Below are 15663 nucleotides of genomic sequence, written 5' to 3'. Positions count from 1 at the left end.
AGAGTCCTGTCAGTGTGTAGAGTCCTGTGTGCATGTGTGTAGAGTCCTGTCAGTGTGTAGAGTCCTTGTGCAGTTGTAGAGTCCTGTCAGTGTGTAGAGTCCTGTCAGTGTGTAGAGTCATTGTGCATGTTGTGTAGAGTCCTGTCAGTGTGTAGAGTCTTGTCAGTGTGTAGAGTCCTGTCAGTGTGTAGAGTCCTGTCAGTGTGTAGAGTCCTGTCAGTATGTAGAGTCCTGTCAGCGTGTAGAGTCCTGTCAGTGTGTAGGGTCCTGTCAGTGTGTAGAGTCCTGTCAGTGTGTAGAGTCATTATAAATATGTGTGCATGTTAAGTGTAGAGTCCTGTCAGTGTATAGAGTCATTATAAATATGTGTGCATGTTAAGTGTAGAGTCCTGTCAGTGTGTAGAGTCCTGTCAGTGTGTAGAGTCATTATAAATATGTGTGCATGTTAAGTGTAGAGTCCTGTCAGTGTGTAGAGTCATTATAAATATGTGTGCATGTTAAGTGTAGAGTCCTGTCAGTGTGTAGAGCCCTGTCAGTGTGTAGAGTCCTGTCAGTGTGTAGAGTCCTGTCAGTGTGTAGTGTGTAGAGTCCTGTCAGCGTGTAGAGTCCTGTCAGCGTGTAGTGTGTAGAGTCCTGTCAGCGTGTAGAGCCCTGTCAGTGTGTAGAGTCCTGTCAGTGTGTAGAGTCCTGTCAGTGTGTAGTGTGTAGAGTCCTGTCAGCGTGTAGAGTCCTGTCAGCGTGTAGAGTCCTGTCAGTGTGTAGAGTCCTGTCAGTGTGTAGAGTCCTGTCAGCGTGTAGAGTCCTGTCAGCGTGTAGAGTCCTGTCAGCGTGTAGAGTCCTGTCAGCGTGTAGAGTCCTGTCAGCGTGTAGAGTCCCTGTCAGCGTGTAGAGCCCTGTCAGTGTGTAGAGCCCTGTCAGTGTGTAGAGCCCTGTCAGTGTGTAGAGTCCTGTCAGTGTGTAGAGTCATTATAAATATGTGTGCATGTTAAGTGTAGAGTCCTGTCAGTGTGTAGAGTCCTGTCAGCGTGTAGAGTCCTGTCAGTGTGTAGAGTCCTGTCAGTGTGTAGAGTCCTGTCAGCGTGTAGAGTCCTGTCAGCGTGTAGTGTGTAGAGTCCTGTCAGCGTGTAGAGTCCTGTCAGTGTGTAGAGTCCAGTCAGTGTGTAGAGTCATTATAAATGTGTGTACATGTTAAGTGTAGAGTCCTGTCAGTGTGTAGAGTCCTGTCAGCGCGTAGAGTCCTGTCAGTGTGTAGAGTCCTGTCAGCGTGTAGAGTCCTGTCAGTGTGTAGAGTCCTGTCAGTGTGTAGAGTCCTGTCAGTGTGTAGAGTCCTGTCAGTGTGTAGAGTCATTATAAATATGTGTGCATGTTAAGTGTAGAGTCCTGTCAGTGTGTAGAGTCATTATAAATATGTGTGCATGTTAAGTGTAGAGTCCTGTCAGTGTGTAGAGTCATTATAAATATGTGTGCATGTTAAGTGTAGAGTCCTGTCAGTGTGTAGAGTCATTATAAATATGTGTGCATGTTAAGTGTAGAGTCCTGTCAATGTGTAGAGCCCTGTCAGTGTATAGAGTCCTGCCAGTGTGTAGAGTCCTGTCAGTGTGTAGAGTCCTGTCAGTGTATAGAGTCCTGTCAGTGTGTAGAGTCCTGTCAGTGTGTAGTGTGTAGAGTCTTGTCAGCGTGTAGAGTCCTGTCAGCGTGTAGTGTGTAGAGTCCTGTCAGCGTGTAGAGCCCTGTCAGTGTGTAGAGCCCTGTCAGTGTGTAGAGTCCTGTCAGTGTGTAGAGTCCTGTCAGTGTGTAGAGCCCTGTCAGTGTGTAGAGTCCTGTCAGTGTGTAGAGTCCTGTCAGTGTGTAGTGTAGAGTCCTGTCAGCGTGTAGAGTCCTGTCAGTGTGTAGAGTCCTGTCAGTGTGTAGAGTCCTGTCAGCGTGTAGAGTCCTGTCAGTGTGTAGAGTCCTGTCAGCGTGTAGAGTCCTGTCAGTGTGTAGAGTCCTGTCAGTGTGTAGAGCCCTGTCAGTGTGTAGAGTCCTGTCAGCGTGTAGAGCCCTGTCAGTGTGTAGAGTCCTGTCAGTGTGTAGAGCCCTGTCAGTGTGTAGGTGTAGAGTCCTGTCAGCGTGTAGAGTCCTGTCAGCGTGTAGAGTCCTGTCAGTGTGTAGAGTCCTGTCAGCGTGTAGAGTCCTGTCAGTGTGTAGAGTCCTGTCAGTGTGTAGAGTCCTGTCAGTGTGTAGAGTCCTGTCAGTGTGTAGAGTCCTGTCAGCGTGTAGTGTGTAGAGTCCTGTCAGCGTGTAGAGTCCTGTCAGTGTGTAGAGTCCTGTCAGTGTGTAGAGTCCTGTCAGTATGTAGAGTCCTGTCAGCGTGTAGAGTCCTGTCAGTGTGTCAGTGTGTAGAGTCCTGTCAGCGTGTAGAGTCCTGTCAGTGTGTAGAGTCCTGTCAGCGTGTAGAGTCCTGTCAGCGTGTAGAGTCCTGTCAGTGTGTGGAGTCCTGTCAGTGTGTAGGGTCCTGTCAGTGTGTAGAGTCCTGTCAGTGTGTAGAGTCATTATAAATATGTGTGCATGTTAAGTGTAGAGTCCTGTCAGTGTATAGAGTCATTATAAATATGTGTGCATGTTAAGTGTAGAGTCCTGTCAGTGTGTAGAGTCCTGTCAGTGTGTAGAGTCATTATAAATATGTGTGCATGTTAAGTGTAGAGTCCTGTCAGTGTGTAGAGTCTTTATAAATATGTGTGCATGTTAAGTGTAGAGTCCTGTCAGTGTGTAGAGCCCTGTCAGTGTGTAGAGTCCTGTCAGTGTGTAGTGTGTAGAGTCCTGTCAGCGTGTAGAGTCCTGTCAGCGTGTAGTGTGTAGAGTCCTGTCAGCGTGTAGAGCCCTGTCAGTGTGTAGAGTCCTGTCAGCGTGTAGAGTCCTGTCAGCGTGTAGTGTGTAGAGTCCTGTCAGCGTGTAGAGCCCTGTCAGCGTGTAGAGTCCTGTCAGTGTGTAGAGTCCTGTCAGTGTGTAGTGTGTAGAGTCCTGTCAGCGTGTAGAGTCCTGTCAGCGTGTAGAGTCCTGTCAGTGTGTAGAGTCCTGTCAGTGTGTAGAGTCCTGTCAGCGTGTAGAGTCCTGTCAGCGTGTAGAGTCCTGTCAGCGTGTAGAGTCCTGTCAGCGTGTAGAGTCCTGTCAGCGTGTAGAGTCCTGTCAGCGTGTAGAGCCCTGTCAGTGTGTAGAGCCCTGTCAGTGTGTAGAGCCCTGTCAGTGTGTAGAGTCCTGTCAGTGTGTAGAGTCATTATAAATATGTGTGCATGTTAAGTGTAGAGTCCTGTCAGTGTGTAGAGCCCTGTCAGTGTGTAGAGTCCTGTCAGTGTGTAGAGTCCTGTCAGTGTGTAGTGTGTAGAGTCCTGTCAGCGTGTAGAGTCCTGTCAGCGTGTAGTGTGTAGAGTCCTGTCAGCGTGTAGAGTCCTGTCAGTGTGTAGAGTCCAGTCAGTGTGTAGAGTCATTATAAATGTGTGTACATGTTAAGTGTAGAGTCCTGTCAGTGTGTAGAGTCCTGTCAGCGCGTAGAGTCCTGTCAGTGTGTAGAGTCCTGTCAGCGTGTAGAGTCCTGTCAGCGTGTAGAGTCCTGTCAGTGTGTAGAGTCCTGTCAGTGTGTAGAGTCCTGTCAGTGTGTAGAGTCCTGTCAGTGTGTAGAGTCATTATAAATATGTGTGCATGTTAAGTGTAGAGTCCTGTCAGTGTGTAGAGTCATTATAAATATGTGTGCATGTTAAGTGTAGAGTCCTGTCAGTGTGTAGAGTCATTATAAATATGTGTGCATGTTAAGTGTAGAGTCCTGTCAGTGTGTAGAGTCATTATAAATATGTGTGCATGTTAAGTGTAGAGTCCTGTCAATGTGTAGAGCCCTGTCAGTGTATAGAGTCCTGCCAGTGTGTAGAGTCCTGTCAGTGTGTAGAGTCCTGTCAGTGTATAGAGTCCTGTCAGTGTGTAGAGTCCTGTCAGTGTGTAGTGTGTAGAGTCCTGTCAGCGTGTAGAGTCCTGTCAGCGTGTAGTGTGTAGAGTCCTGTCAGCGTGTAGAGCCCTGTCAGTGTGTAGAGCCCTGTCAGTGTGTAGAGTCCTGTCAGTGTGTAGAGTCCTGTCAGTGTGTAGAGCCCTGTCAGTGTGTAGAGCCCTGTCAGTGTGTAGAGTCCTGTCAGTGTGTAGAGCCCTGTCAGTGTGTAGAGTCCTGTCAGTGTGTAGAGTCCTGTCAGTGTGTAGTGTGTAGAGTCCTGTCAGCGTGTAGAGTCCTGTCAGCGTGTAGAGTCCTGTCAGCGTGTAGAGTCCTGTCAGTTTGTAGAGTCCTGTCAGCGTGTAGAGTCCTGTCAGCGTGTAGAGTCCTGTCAGTGTGTAGAGTCCTGTCAGCGTGTAGAGTCCTGTCAGTGTGTAGAGTCCTGTCAGTGTGTAGAGCCCTGTCAGTGTGTAGAGTCCTGTCAGTGTGTAGAGCCCTGTCAGTGTGTAGAGTCCTGTCAGTGTGTAGAGTCCTGTCAGTGTGTAGTGTGTAGAGTCCTGTCAGCGTGTAGAGTCCTGTCAGCGTGTAGAGTCCTGTCAGTGTGTAGAGTCCTGTCAGTGTGTAGAGTCCTGTCAGTGTGTAGAGTCCTGTCAGTGTGTAGAGTCATTATAAATATGTGTGCATGTTAAGTGTAGAGTCCTGTCAGTGTGTAGAGCCCTGTCAGTGTGTAGAGTCCTGTCAGTGTGTAGTGTCCTGTCAGTGTGTAGTGTGTAGAGTCCTGTCAGCGTGTAGAGTCCTGTCAGCGTGTAGTGTGTAGAGTCCTGTCAGCTTGTAGAGTCCTGTCAGTGTGTAGAGTCCAGTCAGTGTGTAGAGTCATTATAAATGTGTGTACATGTTAAGTGTAGAGTCCTGTCAGTGTGTAGAGTCCTGTCAGTGTGTAGAGTCCTGTCAGCGCGTAGAGTCCTGTCAGCGTGTAGAGTCCTGTCAGTGTGTAGAGTCCTGTCAGTGTGTAGAGTCCTGTCAGTGTGTAGAGTCCTGTCAGTGTGTAGAGTCATTATAAATATGTGTGCATGTTAAGTGTAGAGTCCTGTCAGTGTGTAGAGTCATTATAAATATGTGTGCATGTTAAGTGTAGAGTCCTGTCAGTGTGTAGAGTCATTATAAATATGTGTGCATGTTAAGTGTAGAGTCCTGTCAGTGTGTAGAGTCATTATAAATATGTGTGCATGTTAAGTGTAGAGTCCTGTCAGTGTGTAGAGTCATTATAAATATGTGTGCATGTTAAGTGTAGAGTCCTGTCAGTGTGTAGAGCCCTGTCAGTGTATAGAGTCCTGCCAGTGTGTAGAGTCCTGTCAGTGTGTAGAGTCCTGTCAGTGTATAGAGTCCTGTCAGTGTGTAGAGTCCTGTCAGTGTGTAGGGTCAAGGGTCAAGGGTCAACTCAAGGTCACTTAGATCTTGGTGACATTGTGTGTCATGAGTCATGAAAACAATACTGCAGTCAGAGTGCAGTACACACTGCAGTTATTCTGCACTTACTGCGTCCAAAATACCATTCGACTGCATTTTCTGCACTTTTACTGCAGTTTCAAAACTGCAATATTTTTTTTGTAAGGGTGTAAACACATCTTGCTATAACATTTCCTCAACAGCACCACCACGGCTACTCTACTTTTGAAAATGAAAGAAACTATTTGGTGTAATTTTTATTATGGAAGATTGAATAAGTGTGCTTCAAACTGTTTGCTTGTAATGATTTGTAGCTATCGTCACATGAGAGCGCATCTGACTCAGTTTCCCAGAAAACACCTGTTGTGTATTCGCGCACCCAAATTCAGGAGGAAACTGAATAGCGGATGGCTGGACCCCGTTTAGCGAGTGTTGGCTCACTTGACCACAGTGAAAACACTGAAGAGCTTGAATCTGTCTGCCATTTTGGCTAGCTAGCTACCAAGGTGACCGACTAGCTGTTGTTGTTGTTGTTGTTGTTGTTGGGTCATCACTACTTACCACAGCCACAAATGGCTAAACCCTGCCTATTTCTACCATTTTAAACCTAACCACACCGCTAACCTTATAGACTGGTTGGTTGTTTAGCAATAAAACTGATGCGTGTGCAACTATGGGGCAAAACCGACGGGGTTGGCGTAGATTATTAACAACATGTACACACTGTATTTCTCAAATGTTTATTGAAAACAATTATTATAAAATTTGGCACAATGAGCACTTGTTGTCTCTCAAATACGTTCTTCCAGGTGTTGGTTAGCGCCAATCGCCAGCTAGCGATTTTTAGCCATATTAGCATAGACGTGACATCAGTCAAAACGTCTCTTATACGTCACGCTAGAAGCATCGCCTGAAGACTAGTACACAAAATTAACTCAATGAAACAAAACGACTCAATTCTAGACGTTTCAAAGTTAGAATCAATAAATGCACATTCTATTCATCTATTTAATAATTTAAAACATTTCAATATCTAAATCAAGTAATCTAATTAATTTTGCAATATCTAAATCATGTAATCAAATTCATTAGGCAATATCCAAATCATATAATCAATCGAATTAACTTCGCGAAAGCCAAATCATATCAAATTCAAGAGGTTTAAAGGTTAGAATCAAGAAATGTAAAACTCCATTCATCTATATAATAATTTACATTTAGCAATATCCTAATAATATAATGAACAACATTGGAGGGTTTATCCTTGTATCCAATGCATTAAAGTTCATAATCAAAACAAAATACACATTGTATAATATTTAATCTGATTTTAGACATCATCATGTCACCAGATGAAAACTAAAACAAAAGTGGGCCTATTTTTTTAAATTATGATTTCATATAAACAATATGATTTAATGTGGCATAAACAAAAACACTAATTCTCAGTCAAAAACATAAGTCAGAACACAGCCTCTCTATTCTCTCATGTGATTTCAGGTCCTCTGACTGGGAAAATGTCTTTCCACAATGAGAGCAGTGGTATGTCTTCTCCTCCTGTGTATGTATCCTTTCATGCTTATTCAGATGCCTTAACCGGTTAAATATCTTTCCACACAGGGAGCAGTGGTAGGTCTTATCCCTTCCTGTGTGTGTCCGCTCATGCCTATTCAGGGACAATAACTTGGTAAAACTCTTTCCACACAGGGAGCATTGGAAGGGCTTTTCTTGTGTGTGTGTTGTCTCATGCTCTTTTAGGTTCCCTAAGCGGGTAAAACTCTTTCCGCACTGGGAGCATTGGAAAGGCTTTTCTCCTGTGTGTATCTTCTCATGCTCCTTCAGGGTCCCTAACTGGGTAAAACGCTTTCCACACTGGGAGCATTGGAAAGGCTTTTCTCCTGTGTGTACCTTCTCATGCTCCTTCAGGCTCCCTAACTGGGTAAAACTTTTTCCACACTGGGAACACTGGAAAGGCTTTTCCCCTGTGTGTCCCCTCTCATGCGTTTTCAAGCTCCCTAACCAGGTAAAAGTCATTCCACATTGGGAACAGTGGTAAGGCTTCTCTCCAGAGTGTATTCTCTTATGCTCATTCAGGCTCCCTAACCAGGTAAAACTCTTTCCACACTGGGAACATTGGAAAGGCTTTTCTCCTGTGTGTTTTCGCTCATGCCGTTTTAGGTACCCTAACCAGCTAAAACTCTTTCCACAGTGGGAGCAGTGATGTCGTCTCGCTGGTTTGGATGTTTCTAGGTCTGGTTCCCCTGAAGGACTCTTCCCGCTGTCAGAGTGAGAGTCTGGTCTCTCTCCTGCCAAAGACAAAACAGATTATTTCGTTAAATACTTAAAGAGACCCGAGTAAAACTTCCACATGATAAAACTGTCTTCATATTAGAGGAGGAGCCTGTCTAAGTGACTGACTGATGCCCCTCCCTCTCTGTGACGTCGAAGCTCCCTCCGCTTAAGCTACTGCCCAGCCTTTCTGAACCGCCTGGCTGAACAACACCTTATCATCTGAAGCTGGTGAAGACCATCACCAAGACCTGACAGATCTCTACATTAAGCTACTGCCCAGCCTTTCTGAACCGCCTGGCTGAACAACACCTTATCATCTGAAGCTGGTGAAGACCATCACCAAGACCTGACAGATCTCTACATGTGTTGTTTTACAATCTACATTTCACAAACAGAACTGGATAATAAGTCTATATAATGATACTGTCATTGTGACAATCTACATTTCACAAACAGAACTGGATAATAAGTCTATATAATGATACTGTCATTGTCACAATATACATTTCACAAACAGAACTGGTGTTATAACCAGTTTTAGGAGGGCAAACAGAACTGGTGTTATAACCAGTTTTAGGAGGGCAAACAGAACTGGTGTTATAACCAGTTTTAGGAGGGCAAACAGAACTGGTGTTATAACCAGTTTTAGGAGGGCATGTCATTTTATGAATGATTTTCCCCCACCTTGTCCGCTCCGTCTCCCGACAGTTTAAAAGTTCCGTGCCCAGTTGATAATCACCCCAATAAATGCTTCAAAACCGAACCTAAATCTATATTTCACACAATATAACAACGGATGAAATAAATGAAGTAAATTATGATGGGGGGGGAAACGGGTGAGTTGATGAGCGACGGGAAGTGAACTATGCAGAATTATGTCATCACCAATTGTGAATGAAGAACAGCAGTCCAAGCAGTCCTATCAGTCTACTCTGGTCTACTACACGTGACATGGACATGCTCCAGCTGATGTCGTTGATTACGTGACATGGACATGCTCCAACTGACCTGGGGCGGCAGGTAGCTTAGTGGTTTAGAGCGTTGTGCCGGTAACCGAAAGATATCTGGTTCTAATCCCCGAGCCGACTAGGTGAAAAATCTGTCGATGTGCCCTTGAGCAAGGCACTTAACCCTAATTGCTCCTGTAAGTCGCTCTGGATAAGTCTGCTAAATGACTCAAATGTAATGTCGTTGTTTTAGTGACATGGACATGCTCCAGCTGATGTCGTTGTTTAAGTGACATTTTAACGTATGGGTGGTCCCGGGGATCGAACCCACTACCCTGGCGTTACAAGCGCCGTGCTCTACCAATTCGTGCTCTCTGCTTGTAACGCCAGGGTAGTGGGTTCGATCCCCGGGACCACCCATACGTAAAAATGTATGCACACATGACTGTATGTCGCTCTGGATAAAAGCATCTGCTAAATGGCATATTATTATTATAAATTATTATACAAATAAATCGGTGTCTTTAATAATAACAACAATATAGAGCTTCACATCTTTCATGGAATGTCCTGAGTAAAGTACTCTAATAAGGTCCCTGTTTTTAGGCTGAGTAAAGCACTCTAATTAGGTCCCTGTTTTTAGGCTGAGTAAAGTACTCTAATAAGGTCCCCGTTTTTTATGCTGAGTAAAGTACTCTAATAAGGTCCCTGTTTTTAGGCTGAGTAAAGTACTCTAATAAGGTCCCTGTTTTTAGGCTGAGTAAAGCACTCTAATAGGGGTCCCCGTTTTTAGGCTGAGTAAAGTACTCTAATAAGGTCCCTGTTTTTAGGCTGAGTAAAGCACTCTAATAAGGTCCCTGTTTTTAGGCTGAGTAAAGCACTCTAATAAGGTCCCTGTTTTTAGGCTGAGTAAAGCACTCTAATTAGGTCCCTGTTTTTAGGCTGAGTAAAGTACTCTAATAAGGTCCCTGTTTTTAGGCGGAGTAAAGCACTCTAATAAGGGTCCCTGTTTTTAGGCTGAGTAAAGCACTCTAATAAGGTCCCTGTTTTTAGGCTCAGTAAAGCACTCTAATAAGGTCCCTGTTTTTAGGCTGAGTAAAGCACTCTAATTAGGTCCCTGTTTTTAGGCTGAGTAAAGTACTCTAATAAGGTCCCTGTTTTTAGGCGGAGTAAAGCACTCTAATAAGGGTCCCTGTTTTTAGGCTGAGTAAAGCACTCTAATAAGGTCCCTGTTTTTAGGCTCAGTAAAGCACTCTAATAAGGTCCCTGTTTTTAGGCTGAGTAAAGCACTCTAATTAGGTCCCTGTTTTTAGGCTGAGTAAAGTACTCTAATAAGGTCCCTGTTTTTCGAGTAAAGCACTCTAATAAGGGTCCCTGTTTTTAGGCTGAGTAAAGCACTCTAATAAGGTCCCTGTTTTTAGGCTCAGTAAAGCACTCTAATAAGGTCCCTGTTTTTAGGCTGAGTAAAGCACTCTAATAAGGTCCCTGTTTTTAGGCTCAGTAAAGCACTCTAATAAGGTCCCTGTTTTTAGGCTGAGTAAAGCACTCTAATAAGGTCCCTGTTTTTAGGCTGAGTAAAGCACTCTAATAAGGGTCCCTGTTTTTAGGCTGAGTAAAGCACTCTAATAAGGTCCCTTTTTTTAGGCTCAGTAAAGCACTCTAATAAGGTCCCTGTTTTTAGGCTGAGTAAAGCACTCTAATAAGGTCCCTGTTTTTAGGCTGAGTAAAGCACTCTAATAAGGTCCCTGTTTTTAGGCTGAGTAAAGTACTCTAATAAGGTCCCTGTTTTTAGGCTGAGTAAAGCACTCTAATTAGGTCGTTCAACCAAAAGAGGGCCTTTGGCGTCCCTTTGATATTTTAAGTAGAAATTGTGCACCAACATTGAATTCTAGAAGCCTGTTATATTAAATGAAGTGCCCTTTAATATAGCCCACATGGAGAATTCAATGCATTTTTTATATTAATAAAGGCTTGCTAGTGTCCAAACGTAGCATTTTGACATGTCCTTCCGTCAAACCTGTGTCACTTCTAGGATGATTTTAACCCACTTAATCCCAAAAACGATCCAGGTTTCACCATAATTGTAAAGCCCTATTTATTTTTCTGCTTTGACAAAGTCATTTCTGAAGATGTATTATTTATTTCATGCGATTAGTGAGTCATTTACGTTTGTCCCTCATTTTAAGGTCAAACTTCTTATTTTTTATTAATTTTTTTGCACAACAACTTCCATTCCCCCCGTCACGAGGGGATTTATGGTGATTTAAGAACAAATTGTCAACCCTGTTACGCTAAACTTTCCCCAGTTCATTGTTGTAAATGATCATGTATTCTCAGTCAACTCACCTGGTAAAATAAGGAATATCTATATATATTTTTAAATAAACCCTGTTACTTTATTTAGCACTTACTGTAGTTTTTTGTTTGTTTTTCTGTCTTCAGAAACTAGTTCATGAAGTTGAACATGTGCTCTTTATGACAGAATGTAACAATTTGGTGAAAACAAACGTTTTTTTTTGTTTGTTTTTTACCAAGTTACACTTCTCAAAAGCCACCGAATTTGTGGAACGACCCAATAATAGATATTGAGGACCAGTGGCGGCTCCTGAAAAAATTCTCAGGGGGGGCAATTTTTCTGATGATTTAGGTGACCTACACACATTTTAAAAAAGATATGTCCAGCAACAACATGAAGACAGGGGCAGCATATAAATCAATACCAGAAGCATTTATTGACTGATCTCAAAAGTGTTGGCTTACCAGGGTTGGTGGAGCCCTCAGTTTCATCTTTGCCTCGCAAAGCTAACTCAAACACTCCGCAAAACTTCACACACTGGATTAGCCGGCTGAGGATGTGGCGGTTCTTGCTAATGTCATAGTAAATATATTTGTTATATGGAATATGATATGTTGAGTAAAATGTTGTGCTAAGATCTATTTAGGTCAGGAGCTGGTTATAAGTTCTGTTCCTATCCAATAACAATGGACAAAAGGGTCCTATCTTGTCAGCCTTGTCAGCAGGTGGCCAAGGACAACACCCACGCCATAGGCCTCTCAGTTCTTCCAACTCACGAGTTCTTGCTCTGAGGACACACACACACACACACACACAAACACACACACACACACACATCATCACTGTTAAACACACACACACACACACATCATCATTGTTAAACACACACACACACACACACACACAAATCCCCTCTCTTAGGCTGAACATTTGAAGACAGAGAACCCGACTCAGAGCCAATGCAACAGTAGCCTGGAGGGGACCTCGCCCAACTCATCAGGACCAATCAGAAGATCAGAACTACTAGATTCAACCTACTTCATTTATTGCATAAAATGTCTGCACACAATGTTTCGGGGCTCTCTTCAGATAATAATAATAATAATAATAATATGCCATTTAGCAGACGCTTTTATCCAAAGCGACTTACAGTCATGCATGCATACATTTTTGTGTATGGGTGGTCCCGGGGATCGAACCCACTACCTTGGCGTTACAAGCGCCGTGCTCTACCAGCTGAGCTACAGAAAGTGGATACTCATGGATGCGCATCGCAATTGTAAAATGTCAACACAATTGGAGACACCACGTCATTTTTGGAGACATGTTATTGACAGTAAACTATTGTAGATGCGACTGCTAACTAAATAAAACATTTTAGCTGGCTAGCTAATCATCTTAGCTAAATGTGGGGCAAACAATTCAGTTATTTACCGTTAATTTTAGGGATTGGGGTGAAAGAAATCGAGTTACATAGTGATACTTTACGATATACTGTATTGACAATATCGCAATATTTTAGCGCTAGTTGGCTGTACCTGCACCAAAACACCATTATTGTTCCTTCATAGCTTGTTCTCAATCTTTTCACATTGGGAGCCAATTTGTTTTCAGCACTTTTATTTCCATGACTGATCAAAACTCGTTCTCATGGCTTTCTGATCCCTCTGCAACAGACATATGGTGCGCAATAAAATCACAGTATCGAATCGCAATACGTATAGAATCATGAGACTCGCAATGCATATATCTTATCGTGAGGTTCCTGGCAATTCCCAGCCCAAGTTCATTTGCCACAACAAATCTCTTCGCTAGCAAACGCGATGTCTTCTCCAAAACGGCAATGTGTCTCCAGCAATGTTTACTTTTTTGACGTTCTATGGCATCTCCACTTTCAAGCATATATGACCACATGTAATATTTTGGTAAGTGATGCAAATAGTGAACTATGTAGGGCCAGGATGTAAAATATATGTAGCTGCAGCAATTTCTCTTATCTGATATGGTAAGTAATGGGGCTTAATGTATAGCTCCCTAAGAGTTTGACGAACGGGTCCGTGCACGCGATTCCAGATATCTTTACCTCTGAATAAACTGCCTTTATTATACCATATCCACCCTGTCCAAAGTCTCTACTTGGTCTCAGTTCTCCAGTAAACTTGTGATTATCAACACTAACCTCATCGTTGTGGCGGCGGACAGCTAGCCTGTATCCCTCATCCAGTTGAGAGTGGCAATGTCTTTTTTCGTTCGTACCAATTTTTGGAAAATCCTCGGGTGTAGGACTTTCCGCCTTTAGTAGAAACCTGTTGAATTATTAAATTTGGTCTGGGAGGTCCTAATTGTTTCGTTGCCAATTTATCTTCATTTGTTCGCCGACAAAAAGGAACTTCTTTCAAAGACACAATCGAGTTGTTACGTTCATGGTTACGTTACGTATGACGAAAGCGCGTAAGTGCAAGCCCTCAGACACCCATAGAGATTGTATTGAAAGCTTTGAAATTTGAAAAAAATAGATTTTACATGGGAGTCTATGACAGACTTCTGGGCGATTTTCAACCTGACTGAAATCGCCCCAAAAGGGGGGGTGGCCATTTGAAGCAATTGGACATTTAGTGGCAGTGTGGCACTGTGGCAGATCAGACGTCTAGATTACAACACTGATAACTACTGTTGCCGTGATATAATTGATTAGAAAAAAAATCCCTTCCTTTTCCCGTTTGGCAGTGCGTCGCCCATATCGCCCTATTGAACAGGCCGCCCCTGTTGAGGACTACAGTATTACAATCAAAGGTCAAGCATTTTGAGTGGTACACATATTTCACAGTGTAGCTTTAACAATTCCTACGGTACAGAACAACATATTTAAATGTACAACTTCAGTAGAACGCTGCATTAAAACCACACATTGGTTCAACAGACAGAGGGTTAGCCTTTAAAACCACACATTGGTTCAACAGACAGGGGGTTAGCCTTTAAAACCACACATTGGTTCAACAGACAGCAGACAGGGGGTTAGCCTTTAAAACCACACATTGGTTCAACAGACAGCAGACAGGGGGTTAGCCTTTAAAACCACACATTGGTTCAACAGACAGCAGACAGGGGGTTAGCCTGTGATCGTTCCATTACACGTCAGAGTTGTTGGAAGAAGGCTTCTTCTGTACAGGGGAGTTTTTGTTAAGAGCCCCGACGCTCGGTCTGAACATGAACAAGCATGCGTTGCTGTACGGTTTTGGAAGCATAAAGGAACTTATCTTTCAGACCAGCAATAAAAAGGGTTTCATTGCTACGTTTATAGGGTTAATGTTCCCACACGGCCATATCTCCATGTTACAGCGCGTGTTTGGGGAAAACAGACGGAAGTCAGAGGCGTCCCTGTGCTAATTAGCTATCAGCGTCTCCTAACACCTGTCTGTAAATGGAAGACGGACGCCACAAAGGGGTTGTCACTGGAAAAACACTGAAGGCTGCAAAGGTGTTAAAACAGTGTGCAGTAAGTGTATATTTTGCATTTTGTGAAATTATCTTTAATATCACATCAAAAATAGAGAGATTTATGTTTCTAGAACCGTACCGCAATTGAGAATGGATTCACATTTAGTATTTGGCCGTTTCGGCTGCCAGAGCCAAATCGCCACTAAGCAGAACATGTAAGGTCCATGGACTATAATAAGTAACGTTAGGCTTCTTTCGTCCATTATTGCGCTAACAGAGGTTGGTTGTGCTCCTGTTATTAAGATAGTACTTACTGGTGGTAATCAGATCTACTTTCTCCCCCTCCTCGTTCACTCCAAAAACGGCAACCTCCTCTTCCTCCTCTTCTTTCACAGTAACATTCTCCGCCTCTTTCACTCTGAACTCTCCTTCCTCTTCTTTCAATGCGACAGTCATCTCCCCCTCCTCCACTCCAAAAACCGCATCCTCCTCCTCTTTCACTCTGAACGCGTCTTCCTCTTCTTTCACTGTAACATCCTCCTCCTCTTTCACTCTGAACGCGTCTCCCTCTTCTTTCACTGTAACGTCTTTCTCTTCTTCTTTCACGGTAACAGCCTCACCCTCTACTTGTTTTTGTATTGTAACATCTTCCTCTTCCTCCTCCTCTTTCACTAGATCTTCTTTCTCCGTCCAGCAGACCTCCCCTTCTTTATCAGGAGGAGAGTAGCTTAGTGAGCTCATGGTCGGGGGTGTTAGCTAGCTAGTGCTAACTTAACCAGCCTGCTAGCTGACTAACAACGTAAATATAACATGAAATAGGGTAGCTAAACGACAGAAGTGTGTTTAACACACAGAGGCAAATATACACCGAGACAGTCTAAAGAGCTTGAACCTTTTGGCTATGTCGTCTAGCAAGCTACGGAGGTGGCTGACTAGCTGTTGTTGAAAACGTCCCGTCTCGTCCACTAGATTATACGTCACACTGGCAGCATCACCGGAAAGACGCTCATCGCCGTCAGCTGACTGGAGGGGGTAACGCAGTTGAGAGAAAATTATTTTATTTCATTTAAAATAAACTTACCATCTACTACACATCTGACTGCATTTAAGCAAATGCCATATTAATTCAGTCAAACAAACGCTCTGCATCATGGTTTAACAGTGATCTACGTTCTATGAAAGTTGCTGGGAGCAACAACAAAAAAACAAAGCTAACTGCTCATGCCCAGGTCCTGGCATATCACCAGACTGCACACAAAGAGGCACTGAACACTGCACACACGTTATACGATACC

General features: G+C 43.5%; 1 protein-coding gene across 1 annotated transcript; it reads right to left on the bottom strand.

Moving 5' to 3' along the window:
- Positions 1 to 6142: 6142 nt before the first annotated feature.
- On the bottom strand, positions 6143 to 15520 carry LOC121556406 (gastrula zinc finger protein XlCGF17.1-like). Its single transcript, XM_045219402.1, has 4 exons — positions 15509 to 15520; positions 15261 to 15391; positions 14683 to 14807; positions 6143 to 7701 (listed from the first exon to the last, which is right to left on the bottom strand). Exons 1-4 carry the CDS (start codon positions 15518 to 15520, stop codon positions 6845 to 6847), a joined length of 1125 nt encoding a protein of 374 aa, XP_045075337.1. The 3' UTR covers positions 6143 to 6844.
- Between the last annotated feature and the right edge of the window lie 143 nt (positions 15521 to 15663).

Source organism: Coregonus clupeaformis, unplaced genomic scaffold, assembly GCF_020615455.1.
Source record: "Coregonus clupeaformis isolate EN_2021a unplaced genomic scaffold, ASM2061545v1 scaf2366, whole genome shotgun sequence".
NCBI lineage: Eukaryota > Metazoa > Chordata > Actinopteri > Salmoniformes > Salmonidae > Coregonus > Coregonus clupeaformis.
Note: the sequence above shows the minus strand (reverse complement) of the source record. Positions and strands in the feature narration are given on the sequence as shown.

Bases quoted from the DNA above. Each gene is read 5' to 3' on its own strand.
- LOC121556406 (XM_045219402.1), bottom strand. The intron at 14,808-15,260 runs GTTCAAGCTCTT...TGTCGCATTGAA, and splicing joins CTAGACGACATAGCCAAAAG to AGAAGAGGAAGGAGAGTTCA. The intron at 7,702-14,682 runs GTAAGTACTATC...TGTCTTTGGCAG, and splicing joins AGTAGATCTGATTACCACCA to GAGAGAGACCAGACTCTCAC.